General features: G+C 45.5%; 1 protein-coding gene across 1 annotated transcript in view; it reads left to right on the top strand.

The window, feature by feature from the left end:
• Positions 1 to 3,917: 3,917 nt before the first annotated feature.
• Positions 3,918 to 17,200, top strand: part of ABTB1 (ankyrin repeat and BTB domain containing 1) — a 28,549-nt gene continuing 15,266 nt past the window's right edge. Inside the window, exons 1-7 of the mRNA XM_084292489.1 lie at positions 3,918 to 4,119; positions 5,726 to 5,788; positions 6,884 to 6,939; positions 7,844 to 7,988; positions 9,994 to 10,153; positions 11,088 to 11,133; positions 12,140 to 12,256. Of these exons, the coding sequence (XP_084148615.1) occupies positions 4,064 to 4,119; positions 5,726 to 5,788; positions 6,884 to 6,939; positions 7,844 to 7,988; positions 9,994 to 10,153; positions 11,088 to 11,133; positions 12,140 to 12,256 (643 nt within the window). The 5' untranslated portion in view covers positions 3,918 to 4,063. The remainder of the gene's footprint in view (positions 4,120 to 5,725; positions 5,789 to 6,883; positions 6,940 to 7,843; positions 7,989 to 9,993; positions 10,154 to 11,087; positions 11,134 to 12,139; positions 12,257 to 17,200) is intronic.

Here is a 17,200-nt window from a genome sequence, read left to right as displayed (position 1 = left end):
GGAAGTCCTGAGCCTGCATCTGAGGCTTGGAGCCAGGAGGATCACCGAACAGAGGGAAGCGGGAGGGATGGGTGTGTAGGTCTCTGTGTGTGTGTTCCTATCAGTAGCACCAATGCTTTCATCACCTTTCAAGGCACTTACTGTAGCTCTCTGGTAGTGGCCGAAAGTGGCTGGGCTTGAGAAACAAGGAGGTGAGGCTAAGTCTGCCACCAGGAGCTCTGGGGAGTAAGTTCACTTTGGGAGTCCAGCTGGAATTACGGCAGCCAGATCCTGACCTTGCTACATCTGGATTTGTATCTGTAGAGCTGAGGTGGCGTCCAGCCCCTGCTGGTGCAGTAGAACCCGTGCACCATTCTGGATGGAGAGAGCCACAGTTTGTTTGATGTCCTGGGCAGAGTTTGCATTCCATACATGAAAAGAGCTTTTTGGTGTTTTTGTTTGGTTGTTTTTTTAGCACTCTAGCGTTCAGCTGCTAATTGGATGGGCCAATGTTTCTATCTGGGAAGAACACCCTCCTGTCATCTCTTTTTTCCTCACACCCTCAAAGAGCTTCTCTCTGTCCCTTTTCCATTTCACAGCTCCAAGCTGAGCTTGCAAAGTTTGAGCACTTTACCCTTGCTTCACTGATTGCAGAAAACTTGGTGCCATGGTGCAGCATCTCAGCTGGAAACTTGCTTTAGGCTGGAGAGTTATTCAATAAGGACATTTACCTGCCTCTTTCACCTAACAGCCTGTGAAATCAGCAGCAAAGTATCCCTTGTGTAAGTCTCAGTCCTAGATTGGCAGGCCTTTTCTACTCCTGTTCCATTTTCCAGGATAGTGTGGTTTCAGTTGATCTTTTTGAGGTAAATGTAAAGGCTATGGGGGTCTTTTAACAGGGAGAAAAGTGAAAGCTCAGATAATTTTCTGGTCCTTTTATTTCCTTTTCAGGATCTTGCCTTGGGGTGTGAAGTGTTTAATGTCACATTGGTGTAAATCAGGGTAACATCTTTAAAATTGCTGCAGTCAAACAAATGTAAAAGCCTGTTTAGATGAGATGAGAATCAGATCTAAGAGCTCCCCGATGAATATTTCTCAGGCACGCCTCAGGCAACTTTGAGGCCCCAGCTCCCTGAAGATGTGTGATAAAAGGCACGTGAATATGCATAATTGTTCTCTGAGCCCTGCCTAAATCAAGACTCAGAACTACTTTCAAGCCTGAAATCCCAGAACATTTGTTTTTTCTCTCACTGAGGGATTGAGGGACTTGCTTCGGTCAGAGGCAACAGTATTGGTCTCTGTTTTGGTGAGCTGCTTGCTTGCTTACTGCAAGGTGCAGCTTGGCGTTTGGTATTTAAGGGAACCTTTGTACAGAAAGACTCCAGATATGCAGCCTGTAAATCTATCCCTGTACATATACGTATTTTTAGCATGCTCATCCCTGATGTGAGTGCCTAGAGTCAAGGTACAAAAGAGTCTGTTGTTTCATTTTGCATAGCGCTTTGCATACAAACTGAATCGCAGACCACCTCGAAGTAGGACCAGGTCGATAGCAGTCTATAACGCATTCAAGAGATAGCCTTTGGTTTCCTATCCACATTCCAATTTTCAGTGTTTATCCTGCCTCCTTACCTTTCCCTGCGTTGTGTAGGAGATGGTGACCATCAGCTCCTTTTGTATCTTGGTAGAGTTGCAGAGATGCCCAGAGGAGTTCCCTCTCCTGCCCCAGTGGCTGGCAGTGGGTGGCTGGCAAGGGGGACAGTCCACACGTGTGTCCCTTCGCTGACTGCCCCTTGGAGATGGCTCCTGCTGAATTTGACGGGTCCGTGCAGTGAAACTGCACAGGTTCAGTGGCTGTGTTGAGGGCATCTGGGGGCTCATGGGTTAAATGCAAGTTGTTATGATAAGGTGAGTAAATTTAAAGCATGGAGTTAAAATTTGAGTTTGTATAGCACTTAGCATAACGGGGCCTGGCATGGCTGTGGCCTTTAGGCAGTTTCACTGTATAAATGTTTCTAAGTCCAATAATCCTCATTAAATACGTTTTTATAACCCAGTGGCTATTAAAAAGATACAGCCACCAATCAGATGTGAATTAGCTCACCCGCAAAACACTTTCTTGGTGCACTTCATTGCTAGGAGCCGCTTTGCTGCCTCATTTTCTCTCTGCATTACTAATTCAGACAAACAACAACATGCTGATAAAGTAATGCTTCTTGTTGAGCTCAGTACCTCCTGATCCTGTCTATGTCTTCAAACTTTGAAGAAAGCACCTGGGGGGCACTTGGGCTTGTTAAGGAGCTAGCAAGTTCTCCTGGCTTGCTGCTCTGGTTTCTTACAGCCTGACTGTATTCCAGGGACTGTAGTGGACTCTTCTGAATCTGGAGTGCTCCGGGGTATCTCGAGAGTGTCTAAGGGTGGCTGTCACGAAGGTGAGAACAATCTTCTGATGTCTCTGACTGGGTGCACTTAGCTGTATGATCTCAGTTTATCTCTGGAAATCTACTGGCTAATACAATTTCCTTGTAGTCTGGTGATACTTTTTATACCTTTTCCATTTGTTTTTTCTCTGTATCCTTTTTTGCACTAGGCCGATCTTGTTAAGTCAATTGCACTGTTGTCCTCTCCTGCAAGCCCCGCAGATGGGTCTTCTCCTGGTACCTGTGGGCTGGGAAGTGCTGTAGAGAGGCTGTCTGTAGCCCATTTCACTTTATTGTTCAGTGCTTGGATTTCCAGCTCTGTACGGGGAGGATTTGAAAAGGAAGAGAAACTTTTGTTTTATCACTTGTAACGGGAAACTTTTCTATCAATTTAATGTAGTTAAACTTTGTAACAAAGACTGTCAAAGCTGGACTGCTCAGAGGGGTGTGCCAGGCAACAGAGCAGATAGAGAAGACAATGTAATTCCTGGAAAACCCTTTTCCACCTACTAGGACTTCACTGTAGTCCCATCTGCCAAACGTTTGACCGCACTGACACCTGGTGGCTGCTGGGAGTTGGAGACAAAAAATAAAACGGAACTTTTTTTTTCCTCCCCTCTTATCTATGGATATTTGTTTGCTGCGACTTGCCTAGGACACGGGAGGTTTCTGGAATTGCTTGTGAGCAGAGGGGCTGGCACCAGGCACATGAGGGATGGTTTGTGTGAGGATGTCCCTGTCTGCAAATCAAGGAGATGGGATGCTTCATGGAGGCAACCAGTCTAGAGGCCCTGGACAGCTAGCTCAGGGTCACAGTTTCGTGTGTCCCCTTTCTTCTCCACTTGTCCCCTCTCCTCCCAGGGAACACGGCCAGAAGTCAGAGGCTCTGACTGGAGAGGAAGGTGTTTCATCCAAGAGCACAGCGGGGTGCTGGTGTGAGGAGCTGTGCCCCAGGGACATGGCGATGGCAGTGGCTGGATGCACAGCTGGGTGCGGAGCCGCTCGCCACCTCAGTGGGACAGGGGCAGACGTGGTCTGGGCTGGCCGTGCTGCTGCTTGCTTCCAGACATTGCTGAGATGTCAAGAAGGGGGTCTGTAATAGTACAGTTCTGTGTAGTACAATGTGCTGGGGCTTTGCATCCCACAGCCCTGTCCATGTTTCAGCACCGTGTCCGTCCTTTCGGGGTCGGCGGCAGCTCAGCCCTTCAGCCCCACCAGCCGTGGTGACTTCGTCGCGGTTCATCCCTGCCTGCCTTTGCTGTCGTGCTTTTTCAGCCTCATAACCACCTCATAAACACCCCAGCCCCAGCTGGATATCGCTTAGAAACACATATTTGGCCCTGAGAGCGCCACAATCGTGTTTTTATTCCCTTCACACAACCCTCGCTCACTGTGTGCCTCAGCGCCTCACCCCGCTGCCCCTCAGGCCCCGGCCGTTGCTCCTCCGGGCCGCGGGAGGGCGGCGGCGGGGCCTCTCTCCTCCCTTTTTTCTCCGCCCTGTTTACATCCAGCACCGTTTCCGTCCCCTCCGGTCCCTCTCGGTCCTCTCCGGTCCCCGCTCTCCCTTCCCCGGCCCGGCCCAGCCCGATCCGACCCAACCCGGCCGCCCTCCCTCCGCCCGCAGGGTCAATGCGGCGCCGCCGCCCCGCCGCCTGTCCCCGGCCATGGACACCAGCGACTTGTTCACCAGCTGCAAGAAGGGGGACGTGAGCCGTGTGAGGTGAGCTTTGGGGACACGGAGGGGACAAGGGGGGGCTGCAGCCGCTGCCAGCGCCTCGTCCCCGGCTCCCCCTTCAGCCCCCGGGCGGGCTGGGGCTGCCCCGCAGCCGGGAGGTGGCAGGGGCGTGGAAGGGAGAGCTCCTTTCTGTGTAAACAGCCCCAAAATTTGGGTGGTTGCGGGGTCTTTGCTGTTCCCTGGGGTTTGTCGTAATGTCTGCTTCGTTTCTTAAAATTCCCCAGTCGGGTGGTTGTGTGTGGGTGCTGTCTGGGGTGTCCTTGTGAAAACCCCTCGTCTTCGGTGATCTGTCTGTGCGGCTGGGCGCTGTGTGTGCAGCGGTAGGGAGCTGGGTCTGTGCAAAGTGCTCGTGGAGATACTCAGACACCTTGTGGAGTAGGCTGTGGGGGTGTCCCCGAGAACCTGGGGGGCTAAATTTCAGCCTCAGCCTGCTCACGGTGCCGCCAGGTACCGCGGTGTGAAGGCACAGGGTGACCCCGCACACCTCTGCTGCCTCTCACGGCCTCCCTGCTCCTGCTAGATCCTTCCAGCGCGTGGATCTTCCCAGGTAATCAGACAGAGCCCCTCTGTCTCAAGGAGTTTTCTAAATAAAGAGAAGAAGCTCGGTGGGTGAGGTCTGGGAGGCGGTTTTATCAGTTGTGTGTTCACGTTAGCTTAGTTTGTTGCAAGCGCTAAATCGCAGCGTGCTGGAGAAGGAGAGGCCCTGCACATGACCTTGCGGAGGTTTTAGATAACCAGCGGAGAAGTGATAGCGGAGAAATCATCGGGCTGAGAATGCTGTCAAAGCAGAGATGAGCACCGCATGGAGCCAGACAAAACAGGCTGAGTAGAAAGGATCTGAGCTGTTTGGGGTTTGGATGGAGTCGCAGGAAGCTGAAGTTTGAGGAAGGCAAAACAGAAGGAGTGGAAGAGGGAACTGGTGTGGTGGATGAGGAAAACAGCTGAGAATCTTCGTGAGGGCTGAGGGGAACTCTCCTTTGTGGCTAGGAGAGACAGCTGGGGCTGTAGTTGGGGGCAAGAACCAGGCTGCATAAGAAACTGGTGTGCAAGGCAAAGGCTGGCTTCTAGAAGTGCCAAGGGACAAGAGTTGGCAGCCTGTGATATAGCCTAAATGTGCAGGACAAGGAAGTGACAGGTCTTAAGGGCAGTCTGGGGTGATACTGATGTTGTTACTCATGGTAAGAAAAGCCATAAACAGGGTAGAAGTCTAGCCTTGTTCTTGTAAATTTGGCTACTTGCTAGTAAGCATCCAGGCTGTGATCATTTAAAAAAAAAAAAAAAAAAAAAAAAAAGAAGGTACTGCTGAAGTGCTCATTCTTCTTTTGTGACTGGCCTTGTTAAGGGTCAGCAGGAGGTTGATTTGATCTCCCTCTTCCACTACTCACCACCTAAGATTGAAGGAAGCTGTCAAGCCACCCTGAAGAATGCTGTTCTTTGACTGATGTCACTTGATCCCTAGGTTGAATGCAAGATCTTGTCGTGCCTTTGGAAGTTACCACCCAAACTCAAAGTCCCATCTTTTTAAAGAGAGGAATGTTGTCTGAGTGAGCAAGTGCATGAAGTTATGACTGTGCTCTCCCTTCTCTTCCAGATACCTCCTTGAGCAGCGAGATGTGGAAATTAATGTCCGAGATAAGTGGGACAGTACGCCTCTGTGAGTCCTGCAACCTAAAGCACAGCCTGGGTGGGAGGGCAGGGCATTCAGAGGGCTTTTGCTCTCTTTGCATGACAGCTAGAAGCTCTGTTACAAAATGTCTTGGGTTCTGCTTTGTGAGAGATTTGGCTGCATATTTCTGCTTCTCTCCTCTGCGCGTGCTGTGATAAATATGTCTTTGTCTCCCCATCTGAGTGTCACTTGCTGGAGTTAGTGCTCAGAAGCATGGTTAGTGCTTCCAAATGACCTGGATTGAGCCGTCTGTTTTTGGCCTGGCTATGCTTTTCTTCCGAGTCTATGGTATCCTACTGTGTCTTTTCAGGTAAAGGTGCGACCTGATAAAATGCAAAGTGGCTGTGGGATCACTGTCTGTCTGGTGAGGTTGTGAACATGCAGTAGGTAGTGAAGAATCCTCAGAGTTGAGGAGGATTGTATGAGCTTTTTTCCTCCCTACATCCCAATTCCAAAGTGTACTTAGATGTCTGCAGTATATTTGGAGTATAGAATAACTTTGCAAAGTAAAAGTAGAGTCACATTTGCCTGCTGCGGTGCAGGATGCAGGATTCTCCTAGTCTGTAGGACAATTTCAAGTCCTCATGAAAATTAGTTAGAAAAGGTTTAGATTGTGAAAAGGAAAACAAAACCTATCACAAGCAAGACTCCAAGGGATGGGTTTTCTGTACATACGTTAGGGGTGCTGTTCCCTCATTGTCCTAGCATGCAGCAGTCAGATGGACATACCAAGGAGCAAGGAGAATTCAGCGGAATTGCTGAGTGCCCATGAAATGAACTCCATTAAAACGAGGGAGCAGATTTGGCAGCTAGTGATGCAACAGAAGATGCAAAACCCAGGCTTGGGACCTTGAGATCTCCTTGTAGGACAGCAGTGCCTATGAGTGCTGGAAACAGATCCTGTTTATTCTATTGTTTGAGTCAGACTTGGTATTCAGGAACAATTCCTTGTTTCTACGAGGAGCCATCTTCTAAGCTTATCACGGATGGCTCAGTGCTGAGGTCTGCATGTTGTGGTGTGCCCAAACACTGAATTTTGCTTCCTGTTTTATCACTAATTTTCCTTTCTCTTGTTATTGCTAGGTATTATGCTTGCCTCTGTGGACACGAGGAGCTTGTACGCTATCTTCTAGCCAATGGTGAGCAAAATTGTTCTGGTTATCTTGCTCCCTACTGGTCTGTAGGGATTATATAATGTTCTAACTGTACCTTGTGGAAACTTCTAGTTTAATGAACCATCTAATCAGTAATCTCAGGCTTTAGGGAAGCTTTCTGTGATGACTCATGAGGTATCATGACTTTCTGAAATCACAACTGGTGTTTTAGAAGGGTGCATTGCTATTAGGAGTATGTTGGTGTAAGAATTGTATTTCATCTGAAGAACTGTCCATATAAAATGCTTTTGCAGTCTTCTGATAGCCTTGCTTCATACCCAGGACTTGAAGGTGAAAAGCAAGGACTTTGGCTAACCTGAACTAAAGCAAAGCAAGCCATCCAGGCAGTGTCTGCCCCTTTGGTTCTTGGCACCTAAGTTCCCTTACACAGTGGTGGCACTCTGCATTCTGGCAGAGGAATCAGTATGCAGAGTGAGATCTGGAATATTTGTTTCTCTCCCTGCATTCGGTGCACTTTAATCTGCCACTCATGTACGTCTAAAATAGGAAAATGCAAGTGCCCTTCAAATTTGTAATAGAGTCTAAAGAGGCGTCTTTTGTCCTCCTGTTAAAAGTCCAAAAAGTGATTGTACTCTTTGTACAGAGAGATTCTTCTCCCCAGAACATTGCTGGAATCATACTGAGTGACTTATTACCAAAGTCAATTTAAATGAGTCATGACATCTTCAGAAAGGAATTATGTGGTGGGAGTACAGCTTTAGGTTATGCACGTGTAGCGGGAATTTAATTTTCATAATTGTGCTCAGCAGCACAGGAGATCGCAGCGAAATGGATCATCAGCTGAAAATTGTACTTGTTTAGTGACCATTCAGGGACACATGAAAGACACAGCTCTGCCCTCCAGCATGTACCTGTTGTCATTTTGCAGGAGCAAAATGTGAGGCAAACACTTTTGATGGGGAACGTTGTTTGTATGGAGCTTTGAGTGATGCCATCCGACGTCTGCTGAAGGAGTACAAACAGATCACAGCGAAGTGCATGAAAAGAGACTACTACGATGTCTTCCTACAGCGGTAAGCAGATGGGACAGCTCTGTGTGCAGTGCACGCTGTCATCCTTCCGTAGCTGTTAACCTGGATATTCAAGCTCCCTGTTAAGGGCCAATTTGCAAGGCAGATGATCAGAACCTTATCTCATTCCCGTGCACGTAGAGCTTCCTAGGGGCACATATTTCTATGTCGCCCTAAGGCTGACTTCCAGGTACACATGCATTGAAAATATAGCCTTCAGGTACAGGTTCCAGAGCCAACAGAAAGTTGGACTTTCTAACACAGAAGCATTAGACTGTCATCCTTGACTGTCAAATCTAAATCAGGTCACCAAAACCACATCAGCAATTTAGGATAAATGACAGCTAAAATTAAGTTTCTGGCCTCAAGTACTATAGCCCGCAACCAAGGTTTCCAACAGTGACAATAGGTGTCTTATTTCTGAGATGCTCAGTTTGGGCTTCTTAAGGTGCTCTTACAGGCAGGTTGCTGAGCTCTTTCTTTTTGTTCATTAACATTTAATTAAAATGTGTTAATTTTAAGATGTTTCTGAAAGTTACCTGTCACACCATGTAGTCTTAGCCTAGAGCTCAAAAAGAAGCCTAACTTGCTCCACGAGTAGAGGAATAGTGTCAGTCTTTCTCTCGTGCTGTTTTTCTACCCCGGAAGTTCTTACATTATTACACAAACATATTTTTTTTAATTAAAAAAGTAATAAAATAAAAGTAATAATAATAATAATAAAAAAACCGACAACCACAGATTTCAGCATATATATCTTCAGATTTGGAGAGAAAGCAAGTCCTGGAAAGATCTGAAAATCTTCCCGTTACTACAGAGTCCTAATTTCCAAAGCCGTGAGAAAAGAGTGGAGGAAGGAAACTTATTTGTCTAACTAAAATCAGATTCTGCCTTATGTGGAAGTAGAGTTTCGCAGGGTGATCTGTCACTTCCCGATGAGTTTGTGGCTCAGATAATGCAAGGTTACACATGAAAACCAAAATGTGCTGTTTTCTACTTCTCATTCCAAACAGATTTAGCATTAAAATTGAAACAAAGGGCAACAGTAGGGGGGCAAAAAATTAACACCTAACTGTTTCCATTTCATTTTGGACAAGACAGTAGTAGGAGGGATGTAGTGGCAGGAGCTTGAGATCAGCATTCAGGACCCTGCTGTGATATCATCTGCTTGCATGACCCCCATGCCTTTCTGTGCATCAGTCCTGCTCTCTAAAGGGAGCATGGTGCTTATTTCTCCTGCCTCATTTGTGAGGGATGTTTGTGAGGATATTCATGCAAGAGGTGATGGGTGTTAGGAAACACTGGTGAGGGATGCCAAAAAATCTTTTAAGTAGCAATCTTATTTTTCTCCTTTTCAGGAGTGAGGGTATGGGCATGCAAGCATAAACAGGGCTTCATCTCTGATGTGGTAATCGCCTGTGTTTCATGCCTGTAACATCCTTCCTTCTTCTAAGGGTGTGTGATCTCAAGTCCCTTCCTGTTTGGTGCATGGTTAACTCATGCACACTGACAGTGGCCAGGGAGCAGAAAAGTTGTACCTTATCTTGTGGTGGGGTAATTCTTTTATGAAAGTATGTGCTTCTCTGGATCATGAACAAATGCTGGTTGTCATATGAAAGTTTAAAAGTAGGATTAACCTTTAAAAGATGTGTTTGGGGGCAGCTAGTCCCTTGTTAAAATCCTCTGCCTGCGTTCAGGGGCTCACCTGAGGCAGGAAAGTTCTTCCTCAGTCTGCTTTTTACATGTATTAGGTATTAATCATACACCATTCAGGTAAGTTTGTAACTTTTTCAAATTACTTTTACCACCAAACATTAAAACTGCCTGATTTGATAAAAGGCATCTAGGCAAAGCAGCCTGCCTTTAAACTGTCTTACTCTCTTCCCCCCTGCACTTTGTGACCTGTTGTTCATTTGGAGCTTAATGTTACCGGTGTCTCCCACTAGCTTTGCTCCATTCTCTCCTTTTTCATTTTGCAGCAGATTTCCCCTCTCTTTGTTCCCTACAGGTTGCTGGAGCAGGGTTACCAAAGCGACATCGTTTTCATTGTTCACGGCAAATCCTTCTGTGCCCACCGCTGCATTCTCAGTGCTCGCAGCGCCTACTTTGCAGAAATGTTTGAGACCAAGTGGAAGGGGAAGAACATGATAGTGTTGAAGCATCCACTGGTGAGCAGGGCTGTGCTTCCAGCCTTTCTTTTCCTTTTTCAGTGGGGTGAGAAAAGTGAGTGGGAAGGATGGTCTGAGGGTTAGCTTCCACAGTGGAAGTCTTGGAGCTCAGAATGACCCTAGGCAAGGAGAAGGACTTGCGAAGGCACTTTATGCATAAAATAGCATCTTATTGGATTAACAAAGGGCTGTAAGGCTGCATAGTTTGCCTTTGTTCCCTCTGTCACAGGCTCAAACATAGCTTAATTAATTGCAGTAGCAGGTAGCTGTTACCATCTGCCAGCTGCGTCATAACTCCTCTGTGAGTTGAGTCGCTCTAATTCCTGGTGGACAGGTGGTCTCTAGTGAAGACATCACCTCCATAATTGGTACTAATTGAGTCCCTTTTGTTGCCTTTACAGCAAGAACTAAACATGCCCTAAGTACATTCCATCCATTAATCACCAATACTCTGGCATATGTTTCCATTGCTTGATTGTGGCTGTGCAAAACCTCTCATGGCAAACACAGTTCCAGTTTCTCAGGACATTACTTAATGTTTCTCCTTTCTCTTTGTACAAGAACATAGCTGTCCTGTCAAAGTAAGAAGAGGGTTTGGAAATATTTGTGACCAGTAAAAGAGGGGATTTTACAGAGCGTGCATTATAACTGTGTCTTTGGAGCACTTGCATTAGTCAGGTCCTGTCCCATAGGCACACGGATTAGTGTCAGCTGATACATTTGAAGAGCAGTGTAAACCAGGTGGAGTGGCAGCATCAGTTATACAAGGAACATAGAAATTAGATATTCAGATTGCTGTGTCTGATTTGCCATTTGTGTGTGTTGTTTTTTTTTTTTTTCCTAAATGTTCAGGATCATGTTGGTATCCAGGCAAGATTCAAGCTTGTTAAATTCCTGGGAATTCTAATGGTAACTTTCTTGTGTTTTATTTTAGATTAATCCAGCAGCCTTTGGCGCTCTGCTGCAGTATCTGTACACAGGTAAATGATTTACTGTCTAGTGCATGTATACGTGGCTGGTGGGTTGCTGTCTGTGCCTCTGCCATAGCATAGTTTGGGTGGCGCAGGCTTGCAGACAGGCATGTTTGGGTACACGAGTTGCCAACACATCCTTTCTGCTGGCAGAAGGGGAGAATGTGAGCAATCCACGGCTCTTCCAAGTTGTTTGTACCTTTTGCCAGTTGTTGTCCTGCCAATAGCTATACAGTCAATTAAAAAAAAATCAGCTTTGGCTGATTGGCTGGCTGGATGGGGAGAATGTATTTTTAACTTAGAGAAGGTAAATTTATCATCTGGGGTAACAATCTCTATAGTTGTTGAAAACCCAGCTTTCCACATAGGGCATTTTCAGTCTGGCAGACCTGATCAATGTGTGCTGAATGCTTTGACTACTTGCTGATATTTTTTTTCTGAGCAGCAGTGGATCATAAACCGTCAGTCAAAATGCCAAATGTTGCATTGTGTGCATGTTGAGTGCTGAGCTATTTCAGGCCAGGAGGTGGTGCCAGAAAATAACTTTATCTTCAGGGCTGTCTCCCCAGTTCAGCATTTTCAGAAATACTCCTCACGACATTTTCAGTGATGCTAAAAGATTCTGGGGTTACAGTTCATGAGCCTAAAGTGTTTTCTCACCCCAAACCAGACAGTCTGTGGTGGCAGTAATACATGATGCTGTTGTGCTGCTCTTTTTTATTTTCTGAGAGAACTAGCTGCATTTTTGTATAAGCCTGTTACATCTTTGACTTCTTGAATGGAGCTGTTAGGATAGATGCTGGAAAGTGGGAATATGAATCAGATGCCAAACTGAGATGGGGGTGGGCTAGCAGATCTTAGCTTCTTGGAATGAGTTGTAACTGGACACTGAAAGGTGAGGTGATGTCTCTAATTATTGCATTTCTGTGCCATCCAGTCTTCAGTCCTTGAATTTACCATTTTTACAGGTAAGTGATATGGGTTAAAAAAAACTGTCTGCATTTCTTCTTCACAGGTCGTCTCGATATTGATGTAGAATATGTAAATGATTGCAAGAGATTAGCCAAACAGTGTCGGCTGCAAGACCTTATAGATGACTTGGAGACCAAATGTAAAAAAGTCTATGAATTTGGTAAGCATCTTACGTGCTGTTGTCTCTGCTGTGCAAGTGCCCTTTCAAGGAGAAAGAGGAAAGCGTGATGGTGGATATTTCATGGTGGCCCCTTTGGGGCTTCCAGAACATGATTCTGTTGTGGAATCCCCATGTTTGCATGATAGTTTTCAGTCGCGGGTTCTCTGTGGGGCAGCTGAAGTGGTTTCTGGCATGTGCATGTTTATCATTTACATAAAATGTTTTCATTATAGTAGAACAGCTGTGGCAGCAGGACTTTGCTGTGGTTGCCGGCCATTCAGTGCAACACTATGGGGTATATTGGGAAGTGCCTTTCAGCAAAGAGTTTATTTAAATCCCCGGGGAGATAAAACATGTAGAACTGGAAGTCCTTTTCTGCATTTAGCTGACTCCTAACCAAAGTAAAACATTCAATAATTGGTTCAAAATGGATGCAGAAAGAGATACAATACTTTTAAAAACAGAGAAGTATTTCTGAAAGGATGTGCGTATTTTTAACACGTGTCTGTGCCAAATGTTAAATGATTCAATCCTCTATTTAAGGGCTTTTTGTTATCCAGAAGGCTTGTGATCTAGTCATTACATCAGCTTATTGCATGAAAGCCAACAGTTGGAGTTTATCATTCATCTCTTTAGCTCAAGAAAAAGGACACGTGAAGAATCAAAACAGCACAAGTAGGGCAAAGCAGTGTTAATCATTAAATAACAGAAAGGTATCTGGTAACAAAACCTTCAGGCTGAAAAAATCTGATTCTCATTTCATGCTCTGAGTTAACTCCTTTACTTCAACCAAGTGAATTTCATTTCAGGAAGGTAATGTAGTTTGTAGCTTGTAAGTCAATAGCATCTTTTTCCTTGATCTAAGAGGTGAGGGTGTAGCTATTCCAGCTTTCCATTTTGAATTACAAATTCTGATTATTCAGCCTCCTAAAGTTGCCAGGCTTAACAGATAGAGATAATATTCTGACTCAAGAAATTCCTCACCTGCAGATCGCGTGGAAGATTTTACCATGTATACGTCTCCCCTTAGCCACGTGCAATTGTTTGTTGGTGATGGGATACTGGGTTACAACAGTGCAGCTGTTCCCATATAGACCAGGCTGCAAGTGGAAGCTGTGTCATAAGTCTTACCTTAGCTGTGTAAACACAAATGTTAACACATCTGCAGAGATGAGAAATGTATTTCTTGGTTTCTTTTTATGAAATGCTAAGTGTAAGATGTCAACCTGGATATTACATGGTTGGTGGAAAAGGGGAGTGGTGGAGAATACTAGAAGTGGGAAATAATAATTGCTTAGGCATCAGGTAACAGAATTGTCCTGTGGTATCTTTTGATATCAGAGTAATCCAGTGAGATGCAGGAGATCTTTTTTCTTTTTTTTTTCCCTCCAAGGGTCTAGCTGAGACCCCGAAGGTGAGCATTCCACCTTAATACATTAAATTAGAATCTCATATTACATTGTGGGAGGAAAGTAAAGTGAATAAATTTCTGGCTGTCTAAAGCCACTCATTGGCATCTTAAGGATCATAAAGTCCAGTGGTTTATTTAGCAAACTGCCAAACTTCTTGGCAGGCTCAGAAAATGCAAAATGGTGAAGTAACATTTCAGGGTGCTTGGGAGTTCCCGGTGCAAGCTGTGCCTGCAAAAGTGATAAAAACCTTCTGGGTGGCAGAGAATAAATCTTTTAATTTCCTTGCTCTTTGGCAGGAAAGAGCTGTTCTTCATGTGTAAGGTCTGACAGAAGACATAATCAATGTGTTTAAAGCACTGATGGAAATCCTAGGCTTAATTTTTATTCACAACAGGTTGGATTCAATGGAATAGACAGAACTGCTGATAGGTCTGTTAAATGTTTTGTCTCCTATCAGATTTCAGGTGGAAGCCAGGAGAACTTGTTGATTCTCCAGAAAATGATACATGCAAGAATTATAGACGTTAAAAATGGGAAAGACCTGACATCACATGTCTGGCACTGGACAAAGCATTACTGTTCTCTCTCATGCATTAGGAATCTCTGCTTGTTCAAAGTGTTTGCTGTGGAACAGACATCTGATTTGGGTCTGCAGAGCAGGGTCATGTCCTGCATCTCTGTTACAAAGTGGAAACATGCCTAATAAAACATGCGAGTTCAGGCCTGTGCAGCTCCAGTGGATAATAGCAGTCTTTGCAATGTCATTATTTAGAGTTAATCAGTGTTTCAAAAACACTTAGTGACTTGGCACCCACAGGCAGTAGTTTAGGAAAACCTGGAGAGGATGACCCACAGCATTCTGCTGCACCTGAGATAGACTTCAGTGTGACTGCTTGCATGTGGACGGTGCCTACAAAAAGAAAAAAATGTTGCAGTGTTTGGAAGAGCTCAGACAGGGTTTGTCCAGACTAAGCCATAATCCTTCCTACAGAAGTGAATATATTTGAAAATGAACATTCTGTAGTTACTTCTACAACTTCTACAAAAGGTTTAGAAGAAGGATTATCATTCTGTGATGCTCACCTTCATGGTGGAGGCACTGGAGATACAGAATTAGTTGTTGCAGTTTGCTGTGGCATTGGGAAGAGGAAGCATAAGGCGTTACCTGGGTGTGACACCATTTTGTGAAGGTTTGGAAGTTTGGTGTTTGTTTTTTGTGGTGCATTGACTCAGCTGAAACAAAAGAATACAAAGACGTATTGAGCAGCAGAAGCAAAGGCAGCTGATGAATTGGGAGGTGATGTTCAGTGCTGTACAGCTGGGCTGGATTGGGAGGGAAGACAAAATCACTCCTTCCTCAGCCAGAGCTGGGTTATTCCCTCCAGGTCTTTGCATTGTTTATGTTGCCTGTTCCAGAAAGCCCTTCATTCCCACTTTTTGCTAAAGGTGATGGTCCCTGCTGCTTCCTTGCAGCCAACAGCTTTTTCCTGTTTTGTCACTTTGATTTTTTTTTTATTGTTTCTGTTAGGAGAGAGTTGCATGTGCTACCAAATGCTGTACTCCTGGATTTTGGGAGACACAGTGTCTGAAATGTCTCCTGGTAGATGTGCTTCTCAGACAAATCACCATTCTTTTATGCTTCTGTGAAAGTGCACAGATGCTTTGCAGATCCCATGAGAACTCTTTCCCTTGACTACTGCTTAAAACTTGCTGGGTCCATTAGTGCTCACAGAGCCTGATTGATCTGGCGACGACAGGCACTACACAGATATAAACAATTCTCTCTGCCATAAAGAGTTCCTAATTGCACAGTGAGAAATTTGCTTCTTTCACACTGGTCTGTAAGTGGACAGGGCTCTTCAAGCAACGTGTGTGAGTTGGTGCCAGGTCTCCTTTTGGCTTATTTCCCTTATCTGAAGGTGGCATTCAGTGCTAACAGAGCAGCCCATCTCCCCGCTGGCGTAGCTCCATGTGTAGCAGTGATGGTACCTGGCTGTCTTGTAGATTACCCTTCCTTTTCCAGCATCCTCCTGGGATATTCGGCCTATTTGAGGCACGCTGGTAGCGTATCTGAAGGGTGCAGCAGTAATGTGGAGGAGGGGGCGGAGAACTTGTTTTGAGGCACATCATGGTCTTGTTTCGCCCACGGCCCCGTGAAGTCATCTGATGGAGCTCACGTAGTGCTGCGCAAAATGTCAGGAAAAATGAGGTCTCAAGGTGGCGTGATTCACCTGCGAGGGGTTTTAATGCGGTGAATCATACCTGTCAAATTATTCTGAGCGCTTCAGTGTGGGGCTGCTTAACTCTTTTGTCCTTGAGAGTTAACTTTGCTTCTCCGTGGCTCCCAGCAGCATCTCAAGCCTTCCTTACCTCAGCTTGGCATTCGCCAGTGGTGCGTCACGTTTTTCACGTGCTTCCTTGTGTACCAGGGACTCCTGAATGTCTTACGTGCTCCAGTCCTCACCCAAAATGTGCTGACTTGAAAACAAACCTGAGGAGCGGTGTGCCAGCAGTGGTAGTGTTTCCGTCCAGCTACTGCACTGCCAGTTGGGTTTGCTGCTCGTTTGAGGTTGGAGCATTCCTCTCTGTTATTCACAAAGCTGAACTTCCAAAAGCAGCAAAGATTTCTTAATCTTTCTTGCTTGATTAAGTTCAAATACTTGTCTCATATTGCCTTTTCCATTGGAAAAAGGGATTGATTACAAGTGCTACAGCAGCCTGCTTTTCTTCTGACAGAGGGATGATGGCAGGTTTAAATGTTTGTCTCTCGTGTGATGGCACATGTAGTTCTCAGTAGTTTTTGGAGGGACTTCAGACTTCTCTAAGATGCTGGTGTTGGAGCAAACTGGAGACTTGTGCTTTAGCATCAAGAAGAGCAAACCCTTCTGTAAGGGCATGGCAGCAGCCTGCTGGCCTACAGGTGTGCAGCAAGGCTGTTGGCTTCAGTGAGCTCCACATCATTTTGATCATAGCAAGACCACAAAATTAAGGACATGTGTATTGCTTCTCCTTTACCAGGCTGTTTAGTGACACGGCAAGACAGTAAGACACGCTAAGCCTGAAAAAGGCAAATAAAGTAGTAGTCTGTGTGCGGTTTATTTGGTCTCTTTGGTGGTGGTGGCAATGATTATTTAATATTTGCAAACAGCAAAGGCTTACTCAGGAGACCAGGTGTTTTGGGGGTCTTTGTGCTATGGGATCTCCATAGGTAGAGAGTAGAGAACAGACTTAGGAGCACAGAAGTTATTATCTAAACAAGAGTAAATCCCTTTGTTCCATGGAATGAAGTTAGGATGGCACAGCTGAAACAAGACCCATGAAAACACGTGGCAGAGTGGAGAGGCATGGGGACAGCTTCATTTTACCCATCTTATCCCTCATCAAGGGCTCCACCATAGGTGGTGCTGTCAGTGGTGAGGATGGTCAGCTGGAGAAGTCGCTGTACGGGTGACTCTTGCAGGGATCAGAAACCTGTAGGACAGTCCTCGGCTATACCTGATGACAAGGATTGCAGAGAACAAGCTTGAAATAT

This window comes from Netta rufina (genome assembly GCF_964035555.1).
Source record: "Netta rufina genome assembly, chromosome: 10".
Classification (NCBI taxonomy): Eukaryota; Metazoa; Chordata; class Aves; order Anseriformes; family Anatidae; genus Netta; species Netta rufina.
The sequence above is the reverse complement of the archived record's forward strand: the minus strand, read 5'-3'. Positions and strand labels throughout refer to the sequence as shown.